Source organism: Rhea pennata, chromosome 1 (genome assembly GCF_028389875.1).
Source record: "Rhea pennata isolate bPtePen1 chromosome 1, bPtePen1.pri, whole genome shotgun sequence".
In the NCBI taxonomy this organism is placed as follows: domain Eukaryota; kingdom Metazoa; phylum Chordata; class Aves; order Rheiformes; family Rheidae; genus Rhea; species Rhea pennata.
Window position 1 is genome coordinate 136,053,465 of NC_084663.1, and position 23,647 is coordinate 136,077,111.

The 23,647-nt window shown below is 37.9% G+C and overlaps 1 protein-coding gene across 2 annotated transcripts in view; it reads right to left on the reverse strand.

Moving 5' to 3' along the window:
• Nucleotides 1-23,100, reverse strand: part of GLRA2 (glycine receptor alpha 2) — a 128,879-nt gene extending 105,779 nt beyond the window's left edge. The window contains exons 1-3 of one of the 2 annotated variants that reach the window (XM_062574500.1): nt 23,033-23,100; nt 20,747-20,880; nt 1,075-1,142 (exon numbers count right to left, since the gene is read on the reverse strand). In XM_062574500.1, the coding sequence (XP_062430484.1) occupies nt 1,075-1,142; nt 20,747-20,880; nt 23,033-23,100 (270 nt within the window). Of the gene's footprint in view, nt 1-1,074; nt 1,143-1,238; nt 1,307-20,746; nt 20,881-23,032 lie in introns of both variants that reach the window. The other variant, XM_062574492.1, reaches the window with a different exon arrangement.
• Nucleotides 23,101-23,647: the final 547 nt, after the last annotated feature.

Below are 23,647 nucleotides of genomic sequence, written 5' to 3' on the forward strand. Positions count from 1 at the left end.
AAATGTGTCACTAGTCCCTTTTTAGAATGTGTTTAACCCACTTCTGGTATACTAACACCTGATAATTCTTGTTGCTTAGGAAAAGCCATTACTAAGCGAAAGGCACCAAAAAACACTCCAAGGGTTAACACCAGTTGCCAGGTATACACATGCTTGAATAAGTAATTGATTTTTCTAGTTTATTGTTGGAAACAGAAGATTAAAAAACTCAGCATTCTTTCAAATGTTTTTTTTTCATTTTTCTTAGTAAAAATTACAGAAAAATTAGAATTTTCTTCTATACCTTCCCCCCAAAAATCAGTTGGACTAAACCTAGCATTTCCATATTTTTGTCTCTGACTTCTTCAGTCTTAAAATTTTGCAATTTTTAAAACAAAAAAACTCATATTGAAATGAGAAATTGAAGCATCTGAATTTTTAAATATCACCATAAAAATCCTGAATTTGCCATTTGGCACTTTTTTGGTTGAGAGTGTTCTTTGAATTTATTTAAAATACACATTTCAGTCCTCTGGAATGTCGTCATTTCCTAATATCAGTTTTCCCCTCAAAATTCCCTGGTGTCCTCAGAGTTAAATTTTTTAGTCATTTGGCCAAACTTACACATTCAGTTCAGTTACTGATGCGACTGCAATTCATAGCGAAATAAACTGAGTTAGTTTTAAATAAGACAGTTCAGTAACCTACCTCAGCATAACCTGCAGAAGTCTATAGCTCAGCGTCAGTGGTGCAAAACCCACACAAGATGCCAAGGCATCCGCAAAGCTGTACTCCATTATTCTGCATCTTCAAGGCCAGCAAGACCTGGGAAAGCTCCCTTGGGATCTCTCCGTTTGCTGCCATCACAGTCACTACAAACTGTGGTACAGTCACTACAGATATGCCTTAAGATTTGATAATTAGGTTTAATAACTTACATAGCTCTCTATATTGCTATTTTATATTTCTTTTATTTAATTCAACTGGTCTATTTTTAGTAAGTTAAGATTTTAGTGTCCCCATATCTACAGCTTCTCTGTTCTATATCACTTCCCACTCCTTCACAAGATGGCTTCAATGTCCAGTCCCACTCACCATTGTAGTTTCTGCTATTGAACCAAAGCTGTTGATAAATATGTTGCAGGTAACATTTACAGGAGGACCTGCAAGTTGAACAATAAATAGAAAAATTGACAGGTTGCGTTCATGACATATATTAAGTGTTGTTGTTTTCTTGCCAGTAGCATCATAGCACTTACCATTGTGGTTTCTGTGACTGATCCAAAACTGTTGATAAAAATATTGCAAGTAACGTTTACTGGAGGACCTGTGGAATGCAATAAAAATGTTGCAATATACATCGAAACAAAAGTATAGATCCCTCAGCCTCCGTACAATCTGGTACAGATGTGGCTGAAAACAAGTAGAAAGTGAGTTTTCCCAAGAAAAACAGATAAATGTCTACCAAAAGAAAAATATTATCATAACAAATTTAATTATCCATAACAACTATTCAGTAATAGTTGTAGCTTCAGTAAAAGTTGTTATATAAATACATAGAATTATATCCTTCTTTTAAGGATTTATGAGAAGCGTTGAGGTCTGGATATAACGATTCCTCTTTATCCACAGTAGCAGCACAGAATACACCATAGCATTGTAAACACCTCTCTCTGCTTTCCTTCTCAACTTCACAGTTGAAAGATTACCTCTGCACACCTATTCCATTCTGTATGCAATGGCATGCCACCGAAATTCCCAGCAAGGGCCACTTTACACACTTACTCCAGTCCACTGAAAACAAGACTTACACAAGCAGCTCTCTCTGCACCTAGTATGGAGATGTCTGCCTTGCCGTAACAAAATATTTTAGTTCTATCTGTTCCAATTTGACACAGCGTTCGTTAGACAGCTATACATAATCTCTTCCCTCCCACTTCCTTTTCCGCTATTTAGCAGTCACTGAAGTGTAGTGCAATGAATAGAGACATAATATTTAATTTGTTATCTATTAGCCTACTGTTTTTTTTAGATGTGATGAAATAAACAGGGGCTTTTAACTGGGGCTTTTAACTGCAACAAAAATCAGTAAATGCAAATTAATGTTAAATGACTGAATTTCAGTGATGCAGAAGTTGATACAAGCATTTAATATCAAATTCATTTTTTTCCTCTCTTTTCCCATTGCTATTTTTAATCATGTAAGTTTCACTCCATTTCCAAAAAACCCTGGTGTATAGAACATAAACACCCGTGTGAGTTTTTGTCACCGGATCTGAAATTGCTCTACAAAGAACAGAAATATTATTACTTCTTTTGTAAAAAAATGTGCAGTTGAAGTAATGTGCCCAGTAACACCTAGTAGCCCAGAACAGTATAACATCAACTTTCTGAGTGTTAGGACGCACACACATCTCAGGAGGCAAACTTGCTCTATCGGGGAAAGAAACCCCACAACTGTAATGTGTGAAATATATGTCCTTTTTATCTTGTAAATATAACTTTCAAAACCCAAACTATTATAAGCCAAAGTCTTCTATTCTTTTTTCCAAAGAACCATTTTTTTTTCCTTTTCCTAAACCACAGATTAGTGAACATCTCAAATACTTTTTCCTTGATGATATTTCTACCAGCTGAGAGCTTGACTATCAACTTTCTCTTAATCTAGGTAATCAGAATCACAAAGCCATTCATGCTGGAAGCCCCTCTGGAGATCACTGAATCTAAGCCACCAGCTCAAAGCAGGGTCAGCTACAGCAGAACACTCAGGACCATGTCCAGTCAGGTTTTGAATATCTCCAAGGATGGAAACTCCACAGGGCAGCCTACTCCAGCGTTCGATGACCCTTACAGTAAAAACTTTGTTACTTATGTTTATGTGGAATTTCCCATATTTCAGTTTGTGCATCTTGTCATGTCACCAGCACCACTGAGAAGAGTCTGGCCCCATCATCTTGACATCATCCCATGAGATATTTATAAAATTCAGTAAGATCACCCTAAGTCTTCTCTTATCCAGGCTGAACAGTTCCAGTTCTCTCAGCCCCTTCTTGTACATCATACTCTTGAGTCCCTTAATCGCTTTCATGGCCCTTCACTTGACTTGCTCCAGTAGGTCCATTTTTCTCTTGTACTGGTAAACCCAGACCTGGACACAGTACTCCAGATGTGGCCTCACCAGGGCTAAGTTGAGGGGAAGAATTCCCTTCCTCAACCTGCTGGCAACGTTCCTCCTAATGCTGCCCAGGATGCCATTGGGCTTCTTTGCCCACAAGGGTACACTGCTGACTCGAGACTCCCAGGTCCTTTTCAGCAAAGCTGCTTTCCTAGATGTCGGCCCAAGCCTGTACTAGTGCATGGGGTTATTTCTCCAGAGGTTCAAAAGTCGGCACTTCCCTCTGTTGAACTTCAAAAGGCTCCTGTCTCCCATCTCTCCAGTGTCAAGGTCCCTCTGAATGGCTGTGCAACTACCTGGTGTATCAGTCACTTTTCACACTTTGTATCATCTGCAGATTTGCTGTGAGTGCACACTGTCCTGTCATCCAGATCACTAAGGAAGATGTTAAACAGTATTTACCTTGATATCAACCCCTAGGGTAAACCATTAATGAGCTGGACTTTACTGATCACAGTCCTTTGAACCCAGCAGTTCAGCAAGTTTTCAGCCTACATCACTGTCCATTTATATAGCCTATATAATCAGTTTGCATATGACGATGTTATGGGAGTCAGTGTCAAAAGCCTTACTACAGTTGAGATAAACAACATCGACTGCTCTCTCTGAGAGGATCCTCATTCACCAAACCAGTGATTTCATTGTAGAAGACTATCAGGTTGGTTATGCATGATTTTCCCTTCGTAAATCCATGCTGATTACTCCCAATTTCCTTCTTTTGCTTAATAAGTGTGGAAATGGTTTCTAGTATTACTTACTCTAGCGCCTTCCCAGGGACCGAGGTGAGGCTGACTGGCCTTTAGTCCCCTGGATCCTCCTTCCTGTCATTCTTGAAGGTATGTGTGGCATTGGCTTTCTTCTGCTCCTCAGGAGCTGCTCCTTCACCAATTACTCTGATTTTTCAAAGATAACTGAGAGTGGCCTTACCATGGCATTGGCCAACTCCCCCAGCACTTATGGGCACATTCCATCAAGGCTCATGGACCTGTATAGGTCCAATTTGTTAAAGTGATCCCTTCTCTGTCAGGGGAAAGTCTTCCCTGCTTCTTTCACTGCACTTTCATTGCTTTCTCACTGCTCTCAGAGCTTGGGATTCATGAAGACCGATGTCACCAGGAAAGCCTGAGGCAAAGAAGGTACTGAGTACCTCAGCCTTTTCTGTGTCCCTTTCACTTTTTCTTTAATCTCACAGCATTTTCCTGTGAGAGCTGCATATCAGAGCACCATAACTTACAATTTTTCAGTGCCAAAAGAACCGAATTATACAAGCTTAGCCATGTTAGGGAAGCTGCTATCACATCGATAACTGCAGAAAAGACATACACTAAACAACTAAATGCTAGAGCACCATATCTTACAACAAAGCAAACGTCACACTTCATTTCTGCATCCAATTGCATAACGTCTGTTACTTTCCCAGATTTTGAGTAGTACGAGAATTCCATAAACATAAATGTTGCCGATGAAACCATTCACACACTCTTCACTCTCAGAGTTATCTCAAAATGGCTTTACTGGTGAAATATTGCTCCTTTTTTATTTGTTTATAAATATCAAAAGTGCAGTGGGAACAAATGAGAATAAAAGGTGCTTACCAAGAAATCTTAAGAACTAACCCTTGATCATGTAATTCACTGATTCTGAGCAAAGAGCCCAATTTTCTTTTAAAGTCATGGCTGTTTACAAACCAATGAGGTTTGTAAATGTGCCTACGAATTATGAGTGAATTAAACAGAGGAACAGAAGAGTATGAAAGGAAAAAGGCAACTCTAAAGCGCTAAAGTTTGCAACACTTTCATTCTTTTTTTTTCTTTTTTTTTTTCTGTTGTTGATGTTGTTATTCCAGTAGGGAGGGAGGTTACTTGTTTTGTACGTCTTAAGTATGCTTTAAAGAGGGTCCATCACACCATTTTTTCCAATGAAATATTTCACATAATCATACTCCTTCTGCAAGATTTGTCTAATCTAATTGTGCTTTTCAAATGAAAGACATAAACTTCTGTGAAATATAGCTGAGGTCTGTGAAAATAATCTAAAATTCTTCAAAAGCAATGGAAACATTTAATTTGATTTTACTGCCTAAAATAAAATCTCAAGAGAGTTGATGTTACCTCTAAAGAAATTAAGTGTATTGTATGATCAAATCCTTTTTTTCTCCTAGTTTTGCTTTTGTCACCTAGACTGCAACAATCTAACAGGCCAAGTGCCTTTCAAGTACATTCGAGATAGTCAAAGTCATTTTTGAGGCATGAGGTAAAATAACATTTTTCTGGAAAGAAGTTAGGCCAAGAAAGCAGGTAATGTGTGAATCCGCCAGAAATTAAGTGTCCTGACATTATAATGTGCCATTCACATCCTATGATTCGAAGGCACTGAATACTTACAGAAACACCTCAACACTCATCTGATCACCTCTCTGCAAGAAACCCTGAATATCCTATAACTTATTCCTATGGATTTGCTTTGGCGTATTGCCTGATGATTCCTGTACCAGAGGTGTGCAGCTGTGATCTTGTGATCTTGCCACCATCTGGCTGGAGAATGAATCCTTTCCGTGTCAGCTATCAGAGGAGGATGAATGGGAGGGAGTTCCCACGCTGTATAGCAAGTACCAGAAGATGAGTGCTGAGCCTATTCCAGCTGTTAACTCTGTCAGTAGCTTATGCCGAATCTCCTCTGATATTGATAACACATAGGCTCAAGGTTTTCTTCATCTGGTGAACTCATGTCAAGATTTACTTGTACTCTTGCTCTGGAGATCTTCCTAATTGTAACTAGTCATATCTATATTCCCACATCCATTCAAACTCTGCATTTTTAAGTGTACAGTTTCCAGGCTGAACCTGGCAGCCTTTTACTCTTCACATGAGTTTCAGATTAATGCACAGGTAAAATGTGCATTATAATCATATAAGGAGTTTTAACTTATTCCCAGGTACTTGTCAATTTTCCTTGATACGTGTATTTATTATGTGATTTTGTAAGGCAAGAAAAAATACAGTATGCGCATGCATACAGAACTGTGGGCAAAGTAGAAAGGTGTGGGAGCAAAAGTGAGAGGAAATGAAACAGAAACAGCTCATGGAATGAATGTGAAAATATTGGCAGGATATTTACGGATCTGTGAAGAGTCTTATGTCTGAATATTGTGTCCTTCTCTATGTGTAGTGTTTTTTAGTCCACATTCTGACTTTGGCCTTTGTGCCAATAGAACAAAGCTTTTCCCATCATCTGGGATGGTATACTTAGTTCTGTAGACAGAGGAGAAAGGTGAACTGAACTTCCCTACTCCCTGTACCACAGGCAGCAGGACAAAGACTAGGACTGTGTGACAGGAGTAAGATTTCTTCAGTCTGAGAGTGGGCTAATCCAGTGAACAAGATCAGGTGATAAAGCATGGACACAGCAATCCCACCAAGGACTGGGCATCCCTTCATCTACGGAGTGGCTTAAATGAGGGAGGGGAGGGAAGGAGGAAGACCCATGCACTGACCTAAACATTGGTATTGCAGATTCCAGCACAGCAGGGGAGGGTAGCAGAGCTTGTTGGAGGCTTTTCTTGAATTGCCAGTTCAGGTAAGCTATCAGGAGGCAACTGAGATCTTAACAAGCGTTTCTTCTCAACCAACCTGAGCAGCCTTCAGCTACCAGGATAGTAGTCAGGCTTCATGAGGCCTGAAACAGAGCTACCCACCATGGAGGGCTCTGCTCACACAGCTGCAGTACTGCGGGTACCTGAATTACCACTTCAAGAGCTTGCCAAACTATCTCTTCATGACCTGCAGGCACATCCCTGTAAGTCAGTCAGCAGAGATGAACTACTGTTGGGACACAGGTCATTAGTCATGGCCATGGTCATTGGACAGGAACAAGTTATTTATCCTTTGAGCTTTCTTTCTGCTCCAGAGTGAGGCAGGCAGAGTAACAGCCAGGAAATTGCTGTCAAAGGCAGCTCAGCCAGTCCTGGGGTCAGGGATCCTGGAAATAGGGCCAGGAAGAGAAAGGAGGGTTTGATGCACCAAGAAAGTTTCTCTGAGGCACAGGGATCCTGTAGCTATTTCTGAAGCAGTGCAGCTTCCACACTTTACAAGAATCTGCCATAATGCATATTCTAGCCCCTGGTGAGAAAATTCACATGATTTAACGATTTTGCTTGAGCTTCAGGTAAGAAAACAGGACCCAGACCACACGTAGTCTTTATTGCAAATACCTATACCTTCTCCTCCCTTTCCCTTTCCTTTTGCCCTTTGGGCAAAATCAGTGCCTTCCTCCATTTAAATATCATTTCACTAGAGTGTTAACACCAAGGATATGTGTCACTCACAAGAGGAAAAAGTAATGGCACCAGAAAAACATAGTTACCCTAAGGTGTAAAAATCAAGATGGTATTTCTTGTTGGTGAGTGATGCCTTTCATTTAGTCTTTTTAAGGGATTTTTGTGGAGTGCATCAGCCTGACTCCCTAAGTATAATCATGCCTGTTGAACAGAGAATTTCTTCTTCTTCTTTAGAAGCATTCACCAAAAACCCACTGCACCACAGCCATTATGCCATTATTCATCAATGACAATTGTGCCCATTAAGCAAAAACAAAAACAAAAAACAAAAACAAAAAAATAAACACAATGGTAGAGATCTCAGGGACCTCCAAAATATAGTAAATGTATGGTACTTTGCACCAGTTCATTTTGCTGGAAAAATCAGATAAAACCAAATTATTATTCTGCTTCATCAAGCTAAAACCAACATCCACTGAAAGTTCATCTGTCATGTATAATAACTTAGTTTGCTGAGCATACCATCTCTACTGGTAGGAATGTGGCAACAGTTTTGGGCAAGTCCTGGTCCAGCTGAGACTTGGAATAGTATTCAGTGGTATCAACACACATTTATGAACAGAATAAAGCTGAGACACAAAGGCATTCAAAGAGACAGAACCACATCTGCAAAGATATGTAGATGTTTAAATTCTTTTTAGGAAACTTATTCCCACTGGTATCAGAGTCCAAATACCACCTAGGATCTGAGGAATATCTTTGAGCAATGCTTTTTATTGCAGTAGTAGCTACACAATGCAGAAGCTATACAACATAGCCTACCCAGAGCAGAGGGAGAGATAAGGCTACACTGAACAGAATCAGTATTATAGACAGACGAGCAGCTTTTATCCTGTTTTTTCTCCAGTTCTGGCTGCCTATTTTCACAAATGCGCATATAGGCACACATACAAATATAAATAAACAAAATGGCATCAAGAGAACCTTTCTCCCAAATGAAAAGTTGCTTCCTTCACTTGGATAACTACAGGAAACATCTGAGCAAAGATCCAGCCTTACATGACCTTAAAATAAAAAGGGCATGTCAAATTAAAAAACTGAAGGCCCTTCTTCAAGAAAATACAATTGAAGACATACAAGACAAATACTCTGGTGACTATCAGACCCAGAATGAAATGTAGAACTCTGAAGTACAGCTAGAGTTATCTATATATATACTTCAACATAGTCTGAAGTCAAACAGCAAGTAAAGAATTTTTGAAGAGGTATGTGAGGTTTCAGCTGTTAGACCATTGCTGAATGTAATGGGAGTCATGCCGGTAAAATCCTATCAACGCTTCACGGAAGGAGAATCCCTGCTAAGATGCATTTTTTGTGCATCAGAGTGCTTGTGAAAATTGTTGGATTGATGCGCTTCAAGAATGAATGGCTTTGTCCATAGACTCAGCACTGGAAGAGGAAGGTAAGTCTCAAACTACAACACTCTGCACTTAGAATTATAGGATAGTCCGTACAACATATTCATTCTTCTTTGCCTCTTTCTGCTAAGGCTGATAACAGAAACATATATTACTGTCAACTCTGGGCTGCAATAGAATATTTGCACACAGGTTATCTAGTAGACACTGCACAAGAAAATTTTTCAGGTACTATTTCATTCCGCTCCCCAAACTAGGAGATCAGAAATGAAAAGCTCTTTAAACAGTTGACATGCTCCTGATTTACCAAGCTAACCTGCAGTAGTCTGTAACGAATATATAGCCATAGCAGTCACAACAGCTTGCATAAACCCACAGGAGCTGGCTTTCACATAGGTAGTTTGAGGGCTGCTACCAGCGTAGCTGTATTGGGCTGGAACTCACAAGACCATTAACCTCAGGCTAGTGCTGAGCTCCCTGTCATCTCTATGTGCCATGGAGCATCTCTGAGCAAATTACTTGAAAGCTGGCTCAGATATTTCTACACAGACCTCACACACAAGTCACACTTGTGACTGAGTGCAGCGAGTCTCAGAGCTAAAGCCTTGCAAGTGTAAATGAGTCTGAGGAAACAAATTTGAAATCCAGTGAGTTATAAATCTTAGATCCATAAACCTCCCGTAGGAACCAGAAACTTCAGCCCAAAGTTACTCTGTACTTAGGTTAGCTTGGAAAATATTCAGATAAATGCTTGAATTCTTCCTATGTCCATCAGATTCATTTTTTCCCTGAGCTTTCTTTTATATTCTATCAAATCTTTCCATCTCAAGTCATGACAAACATCTCATTGCAAGGCATTTCTTTCTGAAGTCTTCCTTCTTGCAATGTAGTAGAGAAATGGGTAGTATTTGGGGAGATAGAATTGTATGCTTTTATTACAGTATGAAGAGGTGCAGGCACCTGCTTATTGTCTTACCACAAAATAGTGTTCACTGAAAGGACTAAATGGCAAGGAGGAGGCTTTCAGCCTACTGGGAGCTGATATCAGGGACATTCCTTGTACTTGATTCTGAGAAACTGCTCAGTTGCTTTTGCACTGATGAAGACAGTGCAAAAGTGATGCTGCTGATCAGCATGTGAACTGCATAATCTGTGCAGACACTCCTTAATATGGTTAAGTAAAAGATGGTATTACCTCTCTAGTCATGAATTCTGCACTCCAGCATAGGGTCAAACTCCTCCTGGGTGATTTTATTTTTAATAAAATTTATGAATTCAGGGTAGCCAGCTCATCTAAGAGACTACATGGAACCACAAGGTAAAAAATGGGCACTGAGAAGAGAAGGAAAAGGAAAAATATACTTAATGAAAAAAGATAATAATAATATTGAAATTCTGTTGACCAGATCTAGGCTTCATTTTTAGTCAGAATGAACTGTTACAGTCTTGTGCTCTGCATACTTGCCTCAAAAACACTTATTTTCAAAAAAATCCCTAAATGTTGTTTTATTCCTTTTCCTCTTTGTATTTCTTTTTTTGTTCCTTCTCTGTGGATCTGATCTTGCACCACAGATATTCATGGAAGCTCAGTTATAATATCAATGATCACAATGTCAAATACAGAGCTTGGTCAATGTCTCTGTCTATGGCCATGGTCTCAGACTATCTCAGACTATGTTTTAACTCTTTGTTATTCCTCTGAGCCATGGGCATTCTCTTTATTTCACAGTTCTACCAGCCTTTCCTTTAATATCTTCATAATATTCCTTGCTTTACTGACAGAAGGCATATGCAGGCATTCAAGAAAAAGAGCAGTTTACCTGGCTAGCATTACAGACTGGGTTTTGATTAATGACTGCTAGAGAATTATATATCAAATGATATATGGGACACAGATAAACAATGGGATTTACACTAATGGTATGACTTAGGCATAAGGGCAAATGCCAACAAAACTAGATGGCAGTCTGCAACTGGTCGGTCATATGTTCACTACAACTCACACTAAAAACTTTCCTACTATTTTTAAAACATTTTGGCTATTTGGAGCTTCCTATTTTTGACCTCCTTATAGTTCAAGTCATTTCCATACAAGCTATGTAAAATATAGCTTTGAAATTAATTCTACCCTCCTGACTCAGCTCAATGATCCCATTCTCTATTATGACATATATTTAGCTCAGCCTCCTATCCCCTCCCCTTAACAAATTCTCTTTCCCTCTGGGAACCTCTTGTGCAGTTTCCCACATCCTGAATACAAAGAAGATCTGTATCTTTTAGCTGCAAGTCCTCCTTAAAGCACTTCTCTGTCTCTCTTATCAGCAATTTATCAGCCATCAATTTTTCCTACATATAAAAAGACTGGAGAAATGGGAGAGGGAATGAGAAATCTTCTCCAAACTAGGAAAGCAGCATTTTCTACACTAAAATCAACATCTTATAAACTAATCTTTTTTTTTTCTTTATCTACACCAAATCACCTGTTGTAAGGAAATTATCAACTTTTTGATGAGGGATGCTTATTGTATTACTGAAAGGAGCATGACAAGGCTTTCACATAGGTTCAAGGCTCTACTGTCATGAAGCACATAGCAGGGTCACGGCGTATTGTCCTTTCCAGATTCTATCACTAGTAGTTCTGTGGAGCAGGATTCAACTACAAGGTCATCCAAATGAGACTGCATTCACATTAAGGCCTGAATAAATGTGGCAGAATCTGACCATAATTACTTAGAATTTTGAATAAGTCCACTAAGTTTTTCTTCCATAGAGAAAAGTTAAAATCTGTTTTTAACAGATTGTATGTGCTTTACACCACACAAAACACACCTCAAAACTGTGACAAAATCATCTTTCCCAGGGATATGGAGCCAAAGAGCTGCAAAATTCTCCTAGATGCTTATTTTTAGGATGGCTAGTCTAACCAGACTGACCAAGGGCTTTTAACACCTCAGCCTTCTCCATGTGATGAGATATTACTGTCTGGAAGAGAAAATTGCTGCAGTCTGAAACTTTTATGTGGAGTGCCCCCATGTGCATTTCAGTTTAGGCATGTGTATGTGTATGTGTTTATGCATACAAAATAGGCAACATTCACAGCTGGCAAAATACGAGTTTTTCTATATGTATGCTACAGGTTTAGTTCCATACATCTAATTTGCACGCATCTGTCCTACAAAGAGAGATTTTGCTTTAAATTGCAATGTGAGCATTTAAAGCAACATTCACAACAAACTTTTGCTATTATTTTATTTATTATTTAAGATAAATGCTGTGTTTGACCTGATAAACAGCACAAGAAGAAATAACAGTCTTGATAAGACAGTTTTAGTTCTTGCCTAAGAAGACATAAAGACAGCACACATTGGGAATGTAAACATTAGAGACAGGTTAACACGAGTATTGATCTGATAAATTTTAATCCTAGGTTTTCCCTGACTAACTGTGTTGGTTTAAGGAAAGCATTTAGCCTCTTCTTAACTGTATTTTCCCAAGTATAAAAGCAAGGGAGATAACACGTAGACATACTCCTGGGGCAGAAGAAGAATGAATTTGTTCATGCAGTGTGTATCAATTGAATATGAATTACTATTCTTTAAGGGAAAGTTCCTACAATTTAGCAAGTCTCAGATGTGCTCAGTTGCTTCTGCACATTCCTGGGATCTGGAGAGATAGAAATTTACAAATAGATATTATTAGTTTTCAGAGGAGAGCATCCTACCACTACTGCACTTCTCCAGGCAGCCAACTGTTTACTACAGCTGATAAAGACCTTAGTCCCATGAGAGGTAGAAGTAGCTGTGGTGTGTGACATTTTGGTGCATAAACACCCAGGTCCTTGTGGAGGAATCCCAAGGACCTTATACAGTCCTTGGGCAGAGCATGATAGCAAGGTACCATTTGCAGATAGAAAATAAGGAGCAATGGGGGGACCTTTCTGAAACCTGCTTCTCAGTAAGGTTTAGACACCTCATTCTGGATCCACAGCCCAAAATTTTCTCCTCTGAATAAACACATACAATCTGATTTTGAAAGAGCAAACAGGAATGTCAGTCTTTTCTTCTAAATCAGAGCCATCTTTGCAGCCAGTAACACAAATGTTTAGGAAAGTCAAACAGAAAAAGTCATTTCTAGGATTTTCCATGACCACCTCAGACTGAAGGGATGCAAAGCTTCACCTTCCAGGCCACAGTGCTATGGGTTTCTTGGGTATAGAGGAGGGAAAACTGTCTACTGTCTCCTATTCAGAGGTAACTGGATTCATCTTAAAGTACAGCTATCATCACTTTTTAAAATACTTAAAATATGTGAATGGCCTTCAGAGGCACTGAATCCAGTCTACTGAGCAGCCAAGCATTGAGGATACAGCATTTGGGGAAAGAGAGAAGGTGTACTCATGTAAATTTGTAGCTTAATAGTTGGGGCAATTATCAGGAAGAGGGAGAGAAATGCTGGCTCCCAATGTCTGGTCTTATGACTTTTTTCTCTAGCAGTTACACCAACTACCTCCAACATGTAATGGTTACAATGGTCCAGACTCATGGTTGCCCCCTCCTAGACAATCAACTACATCACAAGGCTAAAAAGCCATATTCTCATTCTATTTTCTGCCTGGTCTAATGATGTTTGAATTCTTTGCTGAAAAATGAGCCACTCAGGATCATTTACAGTCCTTTGGATGCGATACCGAATTCCTTTATGCTGATGAGGAACTGAGCCAAAGATTGACTATATTTATGTAGACTACAGAGTGGCTTATAGACAGGCCATATTTTTTTTTTTCAGTTGATCACAGGTTCACCTTGAGAGGAACCCTATTCCTGTTGAATATAAGGCAGGATCAGAGATACCTAAAGAAAGATAAGTGGAGGGATGCATAGTCAGAGAGTCTGTATTTGCTTTAGGCACAAGCAAGGTGCTCACCTGAGCCAGGCTGGGGCAGTTCTGGGCGGACTAGGAACAGAACTGAAAGAATCTAGGGAACTTTTAAATAAAGCAGTTTGAAATTTCTGCATTAATAGCAGAGGAATAGTTTTAAAAGTTTCTATCCTTTATTGGTTTATGGAGCTTTTATATTTCCACTCTTGCCAGCTTTTGACATATAACCATGGCATAAGAAGTAATCAAAGTGTCTTTGTGCCTTTGCAATACCTGAGAATTGCTAGCAGCTGGCATAAATTAGATCAACCATCAGGCTTCTGTAATTTATCCCTTATGAGTAACTGAGTACTCAGCACTCAGTGACTGGTACTTCTCTCTCATGAACAGTACTGCTCAGATCCTGCATGATTCCCAGAATCTGAGCCTTCATATTTCTGTATATATTACATTTTAACCCTGGATTTGGTGTTAATGAGATTGACAGATGACTATCTACACTAGATACTGTGTACCCTTCATCTTTGGGTGTCAGACCCTGCACTATCCTGTTTGTATCATTTTGGAAGCTCTTTTCTTCAAACTGTTAAAATCATCCTTTTTATGAAAGACTGTGAAATGCATTTGGAGTTGAACCATCAGATAAATATTTTCTGAAGACTTAATCAGAGATTTATATTCATATTTCCAGAAGAAAAAAAAATATTCAGAATCCGTCTAATATAAAGGCAAGTTTTTGCTTTCTATATACGTATTTCTAGGTACTATAACAGTTAATGTTATAGATTTGTAGCTTAGAAATAGCCTATGTATATTTAGAGTAAATTAAGTGTACATGTTTTATATGTTCTGTATATAAATAGCTTGTTTTCTAAGACAGCCAAAACACAACAAGGCATTTAATGAGTGACTCCAGGGCATCAGCTTCAACAGTATGAAATATTTAAATCTAAACAGGACACTAGATATGATGAAAATAAAACAAATTAGAACTAGACCAGAACAGTAGTGCCCCCTGCTTTAGTATCAAAGGTCTTTGGATTTGCAGTGGCATTTATTTTTCATAAATTCCCTTAGCAGTTTACGTAGCAGCAGACCAATATTCCATGACAACAGCTAAATCCGCTGATATCTCTTAATTAAATCACTGATTCTGAATAAAGGCAATACACCAGTATGATAGATCTCATCTCAGTGGCTATTCTTTTAAATAAAAGAAGAGCAGGGGATGGATCCATGGCCTTAAGGCCAAGTGGCATTGTTTGCCCTGTATTCATACTGCTGAGTGCTCACACCCTTCCTGACTTGCTTTGGAGGAAGCTAGCTGCAGGAACCTCAGAAAGAGATCTGAGCAACGAGCAAATGGTTAAGCAGTGTAGATAGTCGGAGGTCTGCTTGAGCTTGCTATCTGGCTCCTTTTATGAAGAAGTCTAGACGTATTCTAACTGCAACCCATGCATCTTCCCTAGCCCCTAGATCCCTAGCCCCCCTTCCCTAGATCGTCTGGAAAAGAATCTGAAATCAAAGAAAGATAGGCAGAAAAATAGGTTCCATAACCATCTTTAGCAAGAATTTTAAAAGAAGCACAGCTGAAAGATTCCTTGCATAATTGCAGTAAAGAGGTACATGCATGAAAATGTGCATGCTTACAGTAGGGCCTGAATATAATTTCCTGCAGTTGAAGAAAAATAAATCAAAATCAAGCAAAAACAGTATTCTGTTAGTAAGGCATCCTTGTGTAGCATTAAATTGTGCAGCAAAATATCTGTACTAGCTTCATCTGAAAGCAGCATAAAGTTGCAGGTGTGTTTCAAGGCAGAAACCTAGTCAGCCTCCCTAGTGACAGATGCTTGCATATCTTAAGCAACTTATGTTTAGGAAGTGTGATGGGAGTGGTCTAGCCACGTCTCAAAACTGGCGAGGTAGTTTCCATCTTCCAACAAGGAATCTTCAGCACGTGGACTGTGAGGTGAGTGCACCCATGCCCTATTGATTCCTTGCTACATCCTGCCTCGTCTTGATGAGTTTTGATTCTCTGCTGGATGTGGTTCTTCTGAGCCTCAAACTGAATTGGAAATTACCCTATTTTGAATACTCTTGCTGTGTCTGACTTCACGGCCTGTAGTTGTTAGCTGCTAAAGTGTGGCCTTGCAAAGGCTGTTAACCAATGGAGAATAAAACTCTCCAGGTGCAAAGCCTATCTTATGTGTACTTTTCAACTTGTATTTGTGTTTAGAGATTGTTTTTTCAGCAGGTATTTTAAGTGTCAAGTCTAGATTAATGTAGACATTTGCAGACAAAGCCTCTTCTTAGCACATATATAGAAGCTGGGTTTTGTATATTAAATCTGATGTCATTTATTTCATCCTTAAATGTCATACCATGGTTTACCTTCATGCTTTTCTAAGCACTTCATTGCTGGTCAATTCAGGGACCAGATAAATAAGCAATGGACATACGGGAAAAAAAATTACTCTTGGTGCCAAGGAGTTAAAGTATTAAAGTGCATAAGCCATTTCCTGTAACAGTTGTCAGGCTAATTTTCAGTAAACGACTTAGTCCATGTGTTTATTATTCAGATGTAAACCCACTGACTCGGCATGAAAATGATACTACACTGCTGTAATCACAGAGTAATCTTTTACAACTATAGCTACTGCATACTCAAACCGCATCCGTCTAACTCACTGAGTTCAGAAACAACAGCTTTTGGGCAAGTTATTTCACAGTAAGTTTTAGGAACTGCATTGCACCATCCAGTGATGAAGGTAACGTTAAAGGGCACTGTTGTTCGGTATCTATATATAACTGCATAAAATCAAAATATTCCTTAGCAAATAATGAAATAGTGGTAAAGAATATTCTTAAAACAGAGAATGAAATTCAGTATGGAAGAGAATCACAATCATCTTCACTGTTAACCTTTTCCATGCCAAAGAATAACACAGTTCTGGAGTTCTTAGGGTCAAACTTTCCTACTCTCCATCGAGCAGATGACCACCAATACATTTCTAAATGTATTTGGCCTAAAGGACATAGTAATGTTAATGGATAATTAGTTTTTGGTATCTAATTAGTTCTAGCTTGTGTTTAGGCTTTAACTGATTATAGAAGATGAAGATGTTTAAAAGTGGAAATAATTTAGTCCCCTTGAAGGTCAACAAGTGCTAGGAAATTTTAAATCAAGCTGACTTTCCATCAGCCCCTCATTTCATCTTGTGATTAAGTTGTAGATTATTTGCTTACATTATAGTATTGCACATAGCACTCTTGAGGGAGCCTGAGGTGAATATAATCTGTGATACTATTTCTCCATCTCTGGTTTCTACAAGTTAGAAAACATATCCTTGGCTAGTATTATAACACAGATGCCCTACAGTGTCATTTTTTATTTTTGCTGAAGAGAACAAAGTGGGTATTGGGGAAAGTATCAGCCTTCAGTCTGATTTTTTTTTGGTAAATCTTTATAATTAAAAATAAGGACAATAGAATTATTTAGGCAAAAATGCATCATACAGGTTCCACTTTTTATTATTTTGCAGCAAACAGAATTAACTGATGTTACAACTGAAGAAGAAGTAGCAAATCAACTCATAGGATGCCAGTTGACTGTTTGCTGTCAATAGAAAGAATCTTAGGACTTAAATTAGTATTGGATTGTAGTCTTCATATTTACATTTAAAAGTATTCTCCTCTGTGCCCTTACATAAATTATTAGGCTATTCAAATTCCATAAAAGATAAATGTAAGATCATTAAATATCTGACAGAAAGTAGTTAAAAGAAAGGCTATTCTGAGAGCTGTCACTCTTGCACTTCTCTCTAGCTATCCATCAGGGGGACAGCATCTCTCAGCATCTGGTAGTGTTGTGTTTGATCACATATTGTGCCAACAAGAACCAGAAATCTGCCCCTTTTTTTTTTCAAATGATCTTATAAGGTAGAAAGACACCAAAATAAAGGATTTTTTTTAGTGTACAGCATTGCTGCAAAAAAGCGCTAAGCACTGATTTGTGTTGTTGATGTCTAAACATTTATATTTTCACCTGTTGCTCCTATCTTCTGAATTTTCTAATTCACAAAAGCCAGGTAGTCAAAAGCAGTAACTAATGATGAAATGTATTTATCTGGATAAAACACTGTGTCCCAGTAATATTTTCCTCTCTTTTAAAAATATATGCCTTTATTAAAAAAAAAAATAAATAGCTGCTGTTTTCTAGTAATTCAGAACAATAATGAAAGTATATTTAATTACTGTATAATCAGTCGTATCAAATAATGGGTTCCACTCAGCCGATTTTTCAGAAACATCAGATTTTTTTCCTGATATTTTAAAATCCCTATAGTGGACTAGGAGAAAGCTATGTAATTAACTGATCTGAAAGAAGAAAATTTAGACAAAGGTATGAGTAATGGCCCAACTGCCTTGATCCACAATATCTTTTGTGAAATGTAGGAAAAAAGTATTAACCTAAAACTGTATTTAAAACCAGAGAGCAGATCCATATTTTAAGGAACTCTTCCTTCAGATATCTTTTATGCTTAAAAAATATGCTTTTGAATATATTGCCTAAAAACACAAAAAGTGCTATAAATTAGGTAATCATTTAACATTTTATCCATCGATACAGTTATACGACTCAGAATATCAGTGTTGTACAATAAACCACATTACCAAAAAAGGTCTCAAATTAACAAGTATCTCTACAAGAAACTGAAATGTTTTGTTTCGGCTGCAATAAAGACAGTGCAAAAAATACAATACTTAATTGCATTCAAGATAAATTCACTATGAGCTCTCTGGAGCTACACTTATTATTCTTTAAAAGGTAAAAAATATGCAATCTGTAGCAATGGTACTTTCTATTTTTTTAAAGTTTAATGAGACTCAGGCAACCAGATGATGGAGTATGTATCATACTGACTAATAAAAAGGTTCTCTCCTAATAAAGTTTTCACTATTCAAAACTGCATGTCTTAACACCCTAGAACTCTGAGGTACAAAATATCCTGCAGAGGAACATAAGAAAACCTTTAAAAACCTTTGCCACAGGACTGAGAGCTCAGAGAGAGCTCAGAGATGTGAAATTCTGAAAAAATGCTAAAATTACATTTATCAGTTCACACTGCTGCAGACTACCAACTTACTCTGGAAGATGACTTTTTTAAAAAAGTAAAAATAAGAAATGGCATATTAATTGCCATCAAGGGCTCACGGGTGTCATCACATAGCGACTTCTTGTTGGCAGCACGAACAAACCGCGCGACTTAGAGAGGAGCAGTGTCTGCCAAGCAGTTTAGCGTGTGTCCCGCAGCATCGTGCACACCATCTCTGCTCTAGCCACCTGAGCATCAGATGAACAAAGCTACAAATCTATCTTTTCCTGCCTTTTTCACAAAATGGTTTTAGACATACTCTGGATAGAAATAAAGGAGCTATCTTTATGCTTTCTTGTGTTCAGCTACTGCTACATTTCCTGGTTTTATCTGAGCTACAAAAGATGAAGCAGACTTCTTTTATCATCCATCAGATATAAGGCATAGGAAGACAAAGTCCTTAATGAATGCTACCTTACTTAATTCAGGGCAACTTCTGCCTTCATTTACATTCTCTAAAACTTCATTAATGCAAGTGCACAAAATGAATGTAAGAGCCTAATGCAATATTATTTACAACAAACTCTTAGCTCCAATCCAGGAACTTACAAAGTACTTTAAAAACTATTTTGAAATTAATACTTTAGCATCCCCTGACTGAAGCAATGTTTTTCTAAATTATCAACTTTCAGATTGTTGGATCTAAAAGCCACACTAGGTTCCCCCTCACTTTGGCATAATAAGCAGTCAGAAAAGACACTTTGTTCCTAATAATGGAATTCTCACATGTGGAACAGAGGGAAGAAACTGCTCTTTGATCTGAAATTTAATTAAACACTTTTCTCATTGAAATATGAGCTCTTTCTTCCCTATCAGTTGTACTCACTGGTTAAAAATTATTGTTTGTTCCACTCATATTATCAACTTTCACAGTACAGCTAACAAGGGTCAAAATAGTAAAAAATGTGGTTTTGGTCACCAGTGCCAATAGATTTGAATCCAAATGCAAACTGGTATTGGAAATATTGAAGAAGGAAATTATCACTTTTCAGGGTAAAACTGCATTCTGAGCTTTGAATTGACATAAAAGAGCCAGATGGAACTGTAGAGCTCTCCAAAAGTTGTAAATATTTTCAATGAAAACTTCTCTCTCAGCTCTTTTGACCTGAACCCACAAGATACCCTGTGCTCACTTCCATGGGGATTTAAAGGATGGCAGCAATGGAAACTTTCTCTGAATAGTAATGCTTAAGAAACAGGGCTCCAGTCCACAGGCTTGTTTGCGTTGGAGTGATTGTGGTGACTCCCCACATCCTCAGTCCAGATTTTGAAAGAAAAAAAAATCAAGTCTTGAAAGGGGTAAGCAGAATATGTTTTATAATTTTACAGCGGTCCTGAGAATTTGATCCTTATCACTTAATCAACATTAGCAGGGTAAAGTCTGCTGTGGGAATACCCAGACTCCTACCTCCCTCTTTTGGGGGGAGAAGGTTTTACTTTCTTCCAGTTGAATGTAAGACTTCATTTAAATACTGCTCTAAAGAGGACTGCACTTTAGCACTGACGTGTTGAGTAAGTGGCCCGTATGGCTTAAATATTTCAGAAACAAGTCATTTCAATTGTATTTAGTGAGGAACCTGGAATCCTCTATAAATTTGGAATTAGTAAGGTCTTCAGAAACAATCTTTAACTGAACATTATTGTCATGTACTGATAAATACGAAAAAAAATCCAAAGCTCTAAATGCATATTACCTACACTGCTCTCTCAGTTCTTCCCATGAGATAACTGATGTGTGTGAAACTATCACACCAGAGAACTTAAGTTATAGAAAACAGAATCAGAACCCAGAGGTAAAGCCCCCAAACCATAATTTATCCAAAAGGTTAACAATTAATGTATCAGTAGTCTTAAAGAAACTTACCTTTAAAATTTGGTCTGATTCTAGCATCATACCCTGATGTCCTTCCCATCAATTTGTCCAAAAAATCTGAAGGAGACAGGGTCTGTGAGGGGGATTTTCCAGATCTTGAATCATGTTCTTTACAGAAAGTCGTCCTAAATAAATCATTAGCCACCATTAGCTACTGTTTAGCTTGTATCACCTTCAAGCCATGGGGAAATTATAACACTTTAAGTAAAATTTTCTCTTTTCAGTGAATGTAATAATAAATATTTGTATTGAAAAATATTATCATTTTTAATCAGAAATTTGCATTTCAGAAATAAAAGTAAGCTTCAAGTAGTAGGCATAGACCACTAGTTTTGCTATTCAGAAAAACTCAGCTTTAAAAAGAAATTCGCTAGAGCTATAGAACATTAGAAGATTCAATTTACTCTTCATCTTAAAGTGTAAAGCAATCTTACAGGGACTTTGATATCCTATGTCATATCGTTGCTTAATTTACATATGTACTGTTAGCACTATACTCTTTAGAAGCCTGATCTAAAGCGGTCTTAAACTTTCAGACAATAGCCTGCAAAATTCACCAAGCAACTGTGATTTTGTTAATGTTGGGAAGGATATGGATGGAAAAGTTGTGTTCTTTACAAATGCCACCCAACAAAGATTTAAATTATGCGGGTGAAAGTCTGGATTATTCCCCAACAGCATGAAAAAGATTCCAGAATCAGCCACATCTGACCTTAGCCTTTACCAATGAACTTTAAGTAATAAAAATGATCTTTGTTATCATTTGCTGGTGTTTGTATGCAAGCTCTTAGAATATACCTCTGTTTTCAGATTTTAGGAGCAAGCTTCTCATATGAGCAATTGCAAGCACATTAGATATTATACAGAAGGAGTGTGGGGGTTTCCCTAGGTTGTTCCCCAGGGAAAGGAAATTAGAATGCAATGAACATATTTGGTGTGCAGGGACATGGATTTCATCATAAACTGCATTATATTGATATCTGAATAATCAATCTTATTGTTCTATCTTTCAATACGATCTTTGATCTCTATTAAAAGTAGTTCTATGGTTGTGTCTTCTGCACTACTACTCTGTTTAAATATTTGCCCAACAGGAAGCACTCAGTTCCAGGAGTATTTCTTGCTCCTTTATTTTAATATTGCTCTGAATATGTGTATGGGCATGTGTGTGCATCTATGTGTAAATATAAACAAATTAGATATACAGGTGATTAACTGAAATTCAAAGGAAATGTCAGATTCTTTATCCCTTTATAGAAGCATCAGAACTGTTAAAATGCCATGTAAAACTAAAATCTCCTGGTGTGATCCCCCATCATTCAGATTTCATTTACATGAGGGTGGTTGCTTCTTTTTGCTTTTGTCAATGACAACGTGTCATGCCAATATCTTTAATTTTTCACTATTTAATAGAAGATATTTTCCACTTAGAGAGTAAAAATGTTAAGATAATAAAAACTGGAAAACAATATATTATGCTTGTTTGGGATGATCAAATACAGGTTACTTCTGTTTTCATTTGTAACTGTCTAGTTATGAGTTATGTTGTGATCCTAAACTTGTGAATATAAACACTATTTCACTCTGACACTGTATACACCATTACACATACAAATACACTTTATATATGTACAGGTAGATACACAGTACCATACAATATAGTAATGAAACTCATCTGAAAAAATGTTTTTTAATTAACCCAAATTGTTTGCTTTGTATCACAAAAAGTCAATAATTGAAGTAACATCTTATCAAATTTAAAGAAAAAAAAAAAGAAAGAAAGAGAAATAACAGTCACATGTACTGACAATTTAAGTGAGCATAAATCCTGATCTGATCCAGGGGGTTCCCAAAATCGGAGGGCTAGCTCTCTAATTTCAAATAATTAAATTCCTGACAAAACTGGTTCAATCATTCCCGAAGCTTGAGGAGTAGGGAATCAAAGCAACTTCCTAAATAACCTTCAGTGGGAGCAGAGAGATTAAATTTAATTTCAGGAGAAAAACTGAAGAAAAATGTTTTTAGCTATATTAGTACTCCATGAAAAGGCATGTTTTGGAATCAAAGAAACAGAAAATAGATTACCCAAACTTGAGATTTTTTGTGTTTGTTACCAAGCAACGATGTCTCCGAGTGTAAAAGGGATAGCCTATACAAGACGAACACGAAATTCTCTCAGATACAGCAAACAAATGAGGTTAATGTGATGTTGTTTCCTTATAGCTACGGTTTCCAACCCTTTTGAAAAATATCGTCAGATAGAGTCATATCACCTACCTGAAGTGGTTTGTCTCTAAGAAAAATGCAAACAAGGTTGTCAAAATTTTCACTAGCTGCCGGTTCATTCCTCCTGCTTTCTGTGATGATTTGAAAAATATCCCAGAAACGATTCCAGAGAGATGCAAGGAAAAAGTGTGCTGGTGCTGCCTAGATCCCCAAATTCGGCAATAAATTAATTTTCTTGACAATCAGGAAGAGAAGGTCTGGATCTCTACAAACTGGGGGTAGAAGAGAAGTGCCAGTCCTTGGAATCATGGTCAGGTCAAGCCTAGGCTCATCTCCAGCAGCCAGCAGAAAAGAGACAAAGCGTCGGACCTGCTCGTTCCCCTGGCTCGCTTTTACTGGATGAGGGAGGAAAAAAAAAACGAAAATAAAGAGAAAGAAATGGGGGGTAGGGGGGGGAGAAGGAAAGGAAAAGGAGAGGAAACCCTACTACCCAAAGAGCATCACTCAAAAGGGAGTAACGCTGAGAGCAGCCTGCTGTCGGTGTGTTTTATTCCCCTTTTGCTTTGAAAATGAGTATTTACGAGTGACGAAGGGGCTACAGGGTTGGCCTTTTACTGGTCTGTTTGTTTGTTTGCTTGTGTTCCCCCGTCCCTGGGCAGCGAGGGG